Here is a 12,028-nt window from a genome sequence, read left to right on the forward strand (position 1 = left end):
AGTGGGCGTGGCACCTCCCATAGATGTGATGAAAAATTATATATAGGGGCAGCTATAGCAGCTATCAATATTAATATTTAGTACAGAAATGCGCGGACTACCAAAAATATTAAGTAAATGTTAAAATTTGTATGTATACATTTGAAACCCTTATCTATATATAAAAGTCAATGTGTGTTTGTTTGTTTGCGTATTTGTAATGACAATTGATAAAGCTCAAGGTCAGTCTTTGCAAGTTTGCGGACTAAGTCTAGAAAATCCATGTTTTTTCACATGAACAGTTTTCAGTTGCATGTTCGCGAGTAGGAAAACCCAAAGACTTATAGGTCTATGAACCAGATGGAGAAACCAAAAATATTGTATATCCTAAGGCATTGGAACAATAAATAATTAATACAAAATTTTATATACTAAACATTAAATACAAATATTTTTGGTTCTAAACTTTTCTATTTTATTACAATTCACATTAAGGTTAGAAAATATGAAATAAATTTTAGATAGACTAACCCCCATTTTATCAATCTCTGGTTATTTTTTATCGTGAAAAATGTTAATTGGAGATTTATCTTTACGAAAAACGATAACCAGATATTGAGAAAATGGGAGTAAATATATTGTAAATCATTACTATACGGGTAGCGAAGCACACCGGGTTTTATCTAGTAATAAATAAGAATTGTAAAATTAATATCACAATATATATGTACAAGAACTTGTAATTGTAGAAATTGTAGTTTACAAGTGCAAAAAGCTACAAGTGTTGTGAAAATTTGAATGAAACACAATTCATCAGCACTTGTAAGAATTAGACTTGTGATTGTAACTTGTAGAATTGTAGTTTAGTGAAATAGGCCCCAGGCCTTTGTGCCATACTTTGTCGAAGGCTTGAGCGACATCCAAAAATATTGCTGAACAATATTTCTTTAATTCAAAGGATTTTCTTATCTCTCCGGTTATACGATTAACTTGTTCGATTGTTCCGTGGCGTTCCCGGAAACCAAATTGATGAACACGGATTATATTTTTCTCATTTAAAAATGGTATGATTTTCTTTTGGAACACTTTTTCGACCAGTTTCGATAAGCAAGGAAGCAAGCTTATTGGTCTATAGGAGGATGGTACGGTCAAGTCCTTACCTGGCTTTGGTATCATTATTATCTGAGAAGTTTTCCAATTAGTCGGAAAAACTCCATGTTTAAAGATCGTATTAAATATTGTAGACAACACAATTATTGCCACACTCGGTAGGTTTTTAGTCATAGTAGGTGTAACAGAATCATTTCTAGGTGATTTTTTTAATATTATATTATCCTTGATTACTTCGTTAATGTCTTCTGGGCTTATAGATAATATGTCATCATAATGTTGACACAGGTGGCTTTTCAAGTTCAAAAACTGTTGTTGGCGAGTTTGGTTGAAAGACTGTACTTAAGTGATCGGCAAATATTTTAGCCTTTTCCTCCGTGCTGCGAGCCCAGATACCGTCAGCTTTCCTTAAAGGGCTTTGTCCCTTGTGTGTTTGGTATTTGTCAAATTTGCAGAAATAGAAATTACATTCACTATTTCTGCGATCCTCTTCTAATTGAAGAGGAGCCTCTGTTTTGCAGCAGGTGATCTATTTTTCTGCCATTCTCTTTCGAGTTTTCTCTTTTCTAAAAGAAGTCGTTCAATATCTGAGTTGGAAATATGCATATCAGTTTTAGTAAATATTTGACTCTTTGAATGATTTAGAGCCGATACAATTAATGACGTAAAGTCATTGACACACTGAATACAAAGATCTGTGTGGATATGACTGCTTATATATTTTTTAATATGTTTCAGTATGAAATTTTGAAATGTTAGTCCTCCCGTAATAAGATACTATAATTGGGGAATGATCAGAAGATAAATCATATGACATTTCTGTAGATATTGAATTTCGATTAATATTTTTTGTTATGGCAAAGTCTATGAGATCAGGATTTTTTTTAGGATCAGCAGGCCAGTATGTTGGTTGTCAAGATCAACTAATGCTTTATAAAGCTGTCTACGTCTGGGATTCATTAGTCGAGAGCCCCAGTAAGTGTGTTTGGCATTATAGTCTCCACATGCCAGAAAGCTAAAGAATTCTTCAAACTTCTCCTTGGCCATTGAAAAGCGTGGTGGGCAATAGATCGCGCTTATATTTAAATCTCCAGCAAAGCTTTCCAGATGAATGGATGTTGCCTGCATATAGTCTTTTGAGAATTGGTCTAGGGGATAATGTTGTAAACGATTTCTAATTAAAATAGCAGTGCCACCATGTGCCTTACCATCAGGATGATTTGTACAGTAGAATGTATAATTCCGAAACCAATAGCACGTCGATGTTTTTATTCTGCATGAAGTGGGATACCTCTGATTTGTGTTGGTTTAACCCGTTTGCATTCCAGAAACATAGTCTCAAAAAACTTATTTTTTGTATTCTGTTTTGCATGGATGACATAAAGTTTGTCATATTTGTATTAAGAGAGGTAATATTCTGGGTAAGCGCGTGCATAAGTGCTTCCAACTCTCCCGTATATTGGGGAACACCAGGTTGCTGGCAACCCGTTCTCAAAACATTGGCATAAGAACCTGCTACATTCTTAGGCTGATCAATTTGAGTGGATTGTGAATTTAATTGAGTTGAGTCTGCTTTGAACAAACAGCGGAACTTCAGAATTGACTTGTGGATAGGTGTTTTCAAATTTGTAGGCTGGTACTTCAGATGTTTTCCCTCTTATTAGCTTTTGCCTCTCTCTTAATCTGTTCAATAACTCCTTATAAACTTGGCACCCGCGTTAGTTGGCTGAATGATCGCCACCACAGTTACCACATTCTCTTCTGAGACCATTCTTTAGGATATCACATTGTGATGAAGAATGAAGGTCTCCGCATGCCACACACAATGTTCGCAAGGTACAATAATTTTTAGTATGTCCAAACTCTTGACAATTGCCACAATGAACAGGATGATTTCTTTTAAGAGGCTTCTCAATGGTTATTCTACGATTTAACAGATATCGTGTTGAGTAAATTGGGTGAGTTTCATTTCCCCTCAATTTATTTTTTTCTTGCTCCAACTCGACTCTAAACATTGGCTGAGGAATTTTATCTTTGTTAAATATATTAACTGCAGCTCTTATTTCGTAGCCCAATTCTTGCAGGGCCTCCTTGATATCATTAGTCTCAACACTGGACTCTATGCCTTTAATGACAACTGCCAACCCTTTACTACTTTTCAGTTGATAGGTATACAAATTATTTGTATTATCATTTAGATATTGAGAGATTTTTCTATAAAAATCCTCAATGTATACGCCTATTTTCGTCTCTTGCACACCGCCTTTTCTTATTGGAACAATATGGAAATTATTTTTTCCAATGAGTTCAACAAATATTTTGACCAAATTATTTGAGCTGGACTCACTTAGATATATTGGTGGTGGCTTTAATGATTTCTTTTCGTAAGCACCATCTTTTATACTCTTATTATTTATATCCTCGGTCAAGAGTGCGAAACGATTGCCTATCAAGAGATTATCAACTATATTCTGTTTCTTGACAGACGTTCCATTATTTTGGGGACTTTTTTTTAATTTTATTAATACTTACATATCTAAGCATACCTGGTAGTACTGGTGATTTCAATGTACTTATCTTTTTTTTTGGTATAGCGCCCTTCAGTTTACCATCATTATTTATTGTGGTTTGTTTAGTGTTAAAAACATTCAAACTCTCACTATTCTTTGTTAGTGGATCACAAGCTTGTTTATTAACAGTATTTGTCTGTGTTTTTAAAACTGGTATAGTTGTTGTATTTAAATTTTTCATATTTTCTTGGTGATAGAGAACTTCGGGTAATGTGGACTACCGTTTTGTTTTTTCTAAATTTTGGCCACAATATATATGGATATTAAAAAAGTTGTTAATTGTTTTTGCAGTTGAACATTTTTATTTATTGTAAGGAACCCAAAAACAAGCATTAAAAAAATTGGAGGGTAATATGGACCACTATATAAGGGTAATGTGTATCACGGGGGAACAAGAGCGTGCTCTCTCAGCTGGTTTGGCGGTTAAATAATTTTTGTTGTAGCTGGGGTCATTTATTTTTTTGTTTTGATCACTCTCCCCGTTAAAAAATATGTAGGCATTTCTGCCGTTCATAGGACACTGCTACACGTTCAATATATATTGACCGCGATCCAGTATCGCGATATTTATTGAACGTGTAGCTTGCAGTATTGATGGATCGCGATCCAAATATCACAATATATATTGAACGTGTAGCAGTGCCCATACTGAGCCTCCTCTCATCATGAGAATTCATGTGCTCTTTTAAAACAAACAAAAGGAATTAACACTTTTTATTTTTTTTAAACCAGTTGTTTTTCTTTTTTTTTTAAACAAAATTGCTTTTGCAAATTTTTATATTTATCACTAGACACAAATATAATTTCAAAGCGTCCAATCGCTTTTTTTTATTTGCACTAAAAAACAATAAAATTTTAATAAAATCGCGGAGCGAATAAAATACACGTCTGTTTGTAGAGAAAACAAACAATACAATGACAAACAATTTAATGTCAATATTTTAAAAAAAAAACTGAAAAATTGCATTTTTTTCTCCTTGTAAATGCACCTTAAAACTTCAGGGTTGTTGCGCCACCAGTATACTATCATCCTAATATTTTACACAACGTGTAATAGGGAAAGGGAAAAAGGGAAAACTTGACATATGGTAATGCTGCACACGAGTTACATATTAAGTGTACTCATTTAAACGCTTAAGTTTCCCATTTGTTCAATTGTGCAAATTTGCGCGACGTGTTTGATGAACCCACCTTTTCAATTTTGTGCAAGTTTATACATTAAATTTCTCTCTATTTGATAAAAATGTCAAATAAAAATAAATTCAACAAAATCTTTAAAAAAAAGTTTTTCAAATTGTATAAATATAAATTCTAGAAATGTTGAATGAAAATTAAATCTTTGGAACAAACGATGGTATACATAGCTATGTATAGTTTAGAAGATTTTGTTTATGTTCTAGCTGTTGGTTAATATTTCCATACACAATGCCATTCAGTCCAATTATTCTGTTCCAAAGATACACAATTTTCACATTCACAAAATATTTATATTTTATTTGATTTTTATTTCTTATAAATAAAAGTAAACAAAAGCAGCTGATTCATCAAATTGTCGCGCAAACTTAACACAGTTGTGCAAACGAATTTCCATACATTTTCTGACTGATAAAAATGCATAGTTTACGAGGCATTTAAGCGTTTACATGAGGACCCTTATTTTATTTATCAGATATAATAAAAGGATCTTGCAAAATTAGTTTGCCAGATATCTAATAGAATTATGTGCTGTCAAAATGTTAATCTAAAGAAGAAGATATTAGAAATGAAAATTTAGCATGAATATTATTTTTTATCAAATTAAAAATGGGAAATAAATTAGAACACAGTCGTGAGTTCTTCGCGGCCCCTTGAATGTATACAATTTGATCCATTTCCATACAGTGTTTTATTGTGATACATGGAAGCTTTTCTGTTCTAATATTTATAAATAAGAATGCAATCGATCATATCGATTTAAATATCGCACAGTGGGGCAGAATCAAAATTTTTTGGAAATAAATCTGACATTTCTAAACGGCTGGTCCGATCGGGTATTCGAGTTTAAGATATTAAAATAAGCCATACAAATGATCCAGGGGCGGCGCTATGGGGGCTCAAAGTAGAGTACCTTCGACATGTAAAATTTTTAAACACGTGAAATTTTTTTGTTTCCTATCCGATTTCAAAGATTTTTATATTTTTGGAAAGCGCTCGGCTAGGTCATGCTTGCGTATGCTATTTATCTCTTATACTTTTCAAGTTATAGGCATTTCAAAATTTAAATTTTAAAATTTTGCTATACCTTGGTCCGCTTTTTTAAAAATATGGGTCGTACTTTTAGACTGAATGGACTCGAATTTTTTTATTGGTTAGACAACTAAATTACGAATAACATACAAAAGATTTCAGAGCAATATCAATTATGGATCCAATAATAAACGATTTTCAACAATTTTATGTTTTTCTGAAAGATATCTTTACGAAGAACATTTTGAATAAGAACATTTTGATGTAAATATGTCGCCCCTACGCTCTTCGGAATTTGACCTATTTTTTTTTTATCAAAAATTCAACTTTGGGCCACATGTTCCAAAATCCCAAAGCTTGATGTGTTCCCTATTTAGCGCCAAAGTATTTTCCCAGCCCCGAAGGAAATGTGGACCCTATAGGCAAAATTGTAAAAATACCATTTTTGGGTTTTTCGCTCCAATTTTTAGAAATTGCGGGATTCCTTTTGACCTTTTACCTTTTTTTAAACGTTAAACATTTCATTGAGTTTCGTCAATAAATAAAGATTTTATTACATATTCATTGAGTTTCTAAAACTAAAATTTATATACAAATTTTAATAGGATTGCAAATATTAGGAACAATTTGATCCACATTTATTCCGAGCTGTATTGTTTTGTTTAGATAAGTTAAATTTTCTCAATTAGATTAAAAATATGAATTTTTGATAAAAGATAGGTCAAATTCCGAAGGGCGTAGGGGCGACATATTTGAAAAATTTTACATGTTTTTTATACCAAAATGTTCTCCGTAAATATACCTTATAGAAAAACATAAAATTGTTATATGTTATTAAAGAAAGTTGTTATTAATAAAAAAAGAGTTAAGTCAACTTTTCGCCCAAAAAACAGCAAACATCTACTATTTTTTTTAATATTTAAATTGAAAATCTTTTGGATATTATTACTAATTTAGTTGTCTAACTAACAAAAAAAATTCAAGTCCATTCGGTCCAAAATTACGACCTATATTTTTAAAAGAGCGGGCCAAGGGATGGCCTAATTTTAAATTTTTAAATGCCTATAACTCGAAAATTAGAAGAGATAAACAGAACACGCCAGTTTTTTGAAGACCTAGCCGAGCGCTTTTCAAAAGTATTAAAATCGGATGGGAAACAATAAAATGGCACGTGTTTAAAAATTTTACATGTCGAAGGTACCCTACATTGAGCCCCATAGCGCCGCCCCTGGAGCATTTGAATGGCTTATTTTAATAACTTAACTAGAATGCTCCTTAACAAGGCCCACGTAAAATTTTATCCCGATCGGACCAGCCGTTTAGAAATTTCGATTCTGCCCCACTGTGTATCGTCAAAAGACATATTAACATATCGCTACTCTTAATTAATTACCTTTTATCCAAACATTTGCCCTAGATCGTAGCGATGGTGTTCCGTGGTCATTAACACTGATAACAATGATGTATGATTTGCATTCTTCATAATTTAATTGATGTTTTAAATATAACGAACCTTCTGCTATGTCAATGTAAAATAAATTTGAGTCTATTTCACCATTAATAGATTCAATGACATACGAAAGAACGCTATTAGCATCAAAATCACAGTCACTGGCATTTATTTTTAAAATTTGACTTCCTAGAAAAGTATTTTCTGGAAGCGATATGTTATAGTTTTCTTTTTCTATACGTGGATAACAATCGTTGGCATCTTCCACCAAAATTGATACGGGTACCTCAGCATATACACCAGATACACTATCAGTAGCTGTAATAAATAGCTCGTACGAGCGTTGCCTTTCGAAATCCAGGTTGTTTACCACGTAAAGAATTCCTGAAATAAAAAAGTATAGAATTTAGTAGTTATAGTTAAATATTAACATATACCTTTTTCTATATCCTAATCGAGCAATTCTATTCCCTTCATATTTCTTTATTTTTATACTAGCTAAAACCCGGTGTGCTTTCCTACCCGTACCGTAATGATTTACAATATATTTGATCAATCTAAACATAGTTTCTAATGTAATAAAAAGTATATTATTTATTTCATATTTTCTAACCTTAATGTGAATTGTTATAAAATAGAAAAGTTTAGAATCAAAAATATTTGTATTAATTATTTGTTGTTCTAATACCCTAGGATATAGAATATCCTATATACAATTGCAAATGCTAAGCAATTAGGAAACCGCAATCGGCTAAAATCAAATGATGAAATACGTGGCAGCAATACATATGTCCCTTTATATTTCCCAGTTATAATGGGTAAATTTTATATATAAATACATAAGGAGTGAGATCGAAAAATTCTTAACACACGTTTTTCATTACATTTTTTTACCCAAGTATTATTTGAATTTTTTTTTGATCAAGTTACCTTTGAAAAACATGTCAGTTATTATGTGTAATGTCAATTATATTAATTTTTTTGTTAATCTGATTAAAATGAGTGACCAGAAAAAAGTGCGTACTGAAATTATTAAATATTTTCAACAAAACCCAACTTGGTCTTACAAAAAGTTGGCCAAGCATACAAAGGTCTGCCGTCAAACTGTTTCCAATGTTATTAAACAGTACCGGGAGAACTTGTCAGTTGATAGAAAACCTGGTTCAGGTAGAAGGAATGGTCCACATGATGTTTCTAAAGCCAAAAAAATAGAACGCATTTTCAAAAGAGCTCCCAACACATCCGGTAGGAAAGCAGCCCGGTTAGCTCAGTGCTCGGACTATTTGGTACGAAAAGTTAAAGCTAATGCAGGTTTAAAAACATACAAGGCTCAAAAAGTTCCTGACAGGAACGCTACTAAAAATTTAGAGGCCAAAAACAGAGCACGGAAATTGAAGTCAAGTTTTATAAAAAAATATTCTTGCTGCATAATGGATGACGAAACGTATGTTCTGGCAGATTTTTCGCAACTTCCAGGTCAAAAATTTTATGTTGCTGATGCTCGAGGGAATGTTGAAGAAAAGTTTAGGACCCAAAAGCAGACAAAATTTCCCAGAAAGTTCTTGGTATGGCAAGCAATATGCAGTTGCGGCAAAAGAAGCCACTCATTTGTTACAACGGGCTCTATAAATACCGAAATTTACATCAAGGAATGTTTACAAAAAAGGCTGCTTCCATTCATAAGACTTCATAATATGTCCACTTATTTTTGGCCTGACTTGGCATCCTGTCACTATGGCAAACAAGCCCTTGAGTGGTACAAGAACAATAATGTGGTATTTGTACCAAGAGAGGCAAATCCTCCAAACTTCCCGGAGCTAAGGCCAGTGGAGAGATATTGGGCTCTTGTTAAAAGAGAATTGAAGAGTACAAAAAAGGTGTCCAAAAGTGTGGTAGATTTTAAACGGAGATGGACTACATGTTCGAGCAAAGTGACAGAAAGCACTATAAAAACGTTAATGGAAGGGTTTCCGAAAAAGGTTCAAAATTTCATCACTAGTGATTAAAACTATAAAAATAATTTTTTTTGTAAATTGTAATAATAATTTCAATCAAATAAAAAAAAAATTAAAGCTGTAAGTTTAGTGGTTTCTTTTTTATAAACATATATGTATGTTAAGAATTTTTCGATCTCACTCCTTATGTACATATATAGAAGGTTTTCAAATTTATAAAAATTTTAAAATTTACTTAATATTGTTGGTAGTCTGAGCATTTCTGTCCTAAATATTAATTACTTTGTCCATTTTTGGCCTAAATAAGTAATTCATACAAAGTTTCAAGTCTTTACACATAACAATAATACAGATATACATATATGAATTATATTATCTAGGTTGTATGGGAGGTGCCACGCCCACTATTGATAGTCCATCCATTCTTGTCCTAAATATTAATATTGATGGTAAAATAACCGTACAAAATGTATGGACTCTTATAGATAGAACCATCTATCTCAGAACTCTCTGAGATAGATGGGGTCAAAATTTGACATTTTGGCCAAACTGTTCTTAGCAAAATGATTCCCAATCTTTCGAAAAAAAATTAAAAAAATGTTTGTTTAAATCTAGAGCGGAAGCATTCAGAATCTGGCTTGATTCGCTACGCAAAAGGGCGAGATTTTCGTATCTCTACACGAGCAGCGCCTCCGAGCCAAAGTTCTTACTGCTCCCGGGCAGTAAGAGCTTTTGTTCATTCGTTAAAAGAATTAATGATAATGATAGTTCATTAATTCCTACGTTTTTTTATTTTTTGCTCAAAAGAAAGCTTAGGTTTTTTTTGAAGATCTTTTTGGTCGCTTAGTAGGATGCGAGTGGGATATCTATCAACAGAAATATTTTGTAACCCAAGACATAATATGTTTGACTTTTTTTTTGAAAAATCTAACTTTTTTCAAAATGGGCACTTTTTTTTAATTTTGTGTTTGCTCAAAACAAAGCTTAGGTCCATTCCTTTAAGAGGGTTTTGGTCTCTTACTGGGATGCGAGTGGGATATCTCAAAATAAATATTTTGTAACTCATGAGTTAAAACATTTATTTTGATATATATCCCATTCGCATCCCACTAAGCTTTCTTTTGAAAAAAAAATAAAATAAAAAAACGCCCATTTTGAAAAAAGTTTTTAAAATTGTATATCTTGAATTACAAAACATTTATTTTGATATACACTGAGCCTCAAAAATATTCGATTTTTTTTAAGATAATGAAAATCATAAAATTTATTCATCGATTAAAATTTGTTTGTTGGAGATTGAGTTGAATAATAGATTCAGTTGTGAAAAAAAAGATTTAAGTCGGACTATAATGATTTTCATGATCATAAAAAAAACAAAAAATTCGCGTGTGTTTACTCACTTTTGAGGCTGTGTGTATAACCCACTCGTATCCCACTAAGCGACCAAAAAACTCTTAAAGGAATGAACCTAACCTTAGAAAACAAATTGGCAATAAAATTTAATTCATTTCCAAAACAAAAATCTCCTCATATAGTTTATAAAGTGTAAATAAGTAAAAAAGTAGTACTAATGTATTTAGTTTTTGGATTCTGCTAAACCACTAGTTTACTACTTTTCTAGAGAAAATACTCTACATTGTGAATAGAAATAATGTTATATGTTCGTCACAGAACTAGTTTTTAAAAAAATTGAGTTTTCAAAATGCATTCAGTAAGTCATTTGACGATTTCTTACTTTAGTGGCAAAGTTTCCAGACACCGAGAAAATTCTTTCGCTTTAAACAGGTGGGGGCTTTATCGTTAATAAGCATTATTAAGACAATCTAAATTTTTTTCTCCGATTGTTACTTGCTTCAAATAAAGCTAATTCCAGCTTAAATCGACTTTCAGCATTTGATTTTAAATTTTTAGGATTTTCTTTTTCAATATTGATTGAATAATCTAATTCGTTTTTAAAATTTTGCTCCATTTGTATTTCGGAAAGATCATCATCATCGCTTTGAACTGATGAGGGAACATTGCGGTAAAATAGGCGTATGTATGAACATTGGCTTTTTGTATTATAATAAGGGTCCTCATGTAAACGCTTTTTACACTCTCGCAAATGAACTGTCAAAAAATGTATGGAAATTCGTTTGCACAACCCCGATAAGTTTGCGCGACAATTTAGACTCGCAAACTTGAATTTATTGTGCATTTGATGAATCAGCTGCTTTTGTTTACTTTTATTAATAAGAAATAAAAATCAAATAAAATATAAAAATGTTGTGCATGTGAAAATTGTGTAACTTTGGAACAGAATGATTGTATTAAATGGCATTGTGTATGAAAACATTAACCAACAGCTAGAATATAAACAAAATCTTGCAAACTCTGTATATCACCGTTTGTTCCAAAGATTTAACTTTCATTCAACATTTTTAAAATTAAAATTTATACAATTTGAAAAATTTGTTAAGGCTTTTGTTGAATTTATTTTTATTTGACATTTATATCAAATAGAGAGAAATTTAATGTATAAACTTGCACAACATTGATAAGGTGGGTTCATGAAACACGTCGCGCAAATTTGCACAATTGAACAAATGGCAAACATAAGCGTTTAAATGAGTACCCTTAATATAGCTTATTATGTTGTGAAGTTATTATGAAATTTACATAAGTCTGCTGTTATATTGTTTATTAACTTTCGTAGAATTTTTAGATAACAGCTGTTCATAAAGAGTGTTCATGTCGGC

The 12,028-nt window shown here is 31.9% G+C and overlaps 1 protein-coding gene across 1 annotated transcript in view; it reads right to left on the reverse strand.

Moving 5' to 3' along the window:
- Positions 1–12,028, reverse strand: part of kug (kugelei) — a 733,937-nt gene that overhangs the window by 318,216 nt on the left and 403,693 nt on the right. The window contains exon 14 of the mRNA XM_065505961.1: positions 7,279–7,719. Coding sequence (XP_065362033.1) covers positions 7,279–7,719 — 441 coding nt within the window. The remainder of the gene's footprint in view (positions 1–7,278; positions 7,720–12,028) is intronic.

The sequence above is a fragment of the Calliphora vicina genome, chromosome 3 (genome assembly GCF_958450345.1).
Source record: "Calliphora vicina chromosome 3, idCalVici1.1, whole genome shotgun sequence".
Classification (NCBI taxonomy): Eukaryota; Metazoa; Arthropoda; class Insecta; order Diptera; family Calliphoridae; genus Calliphora; species Calliphora vicina.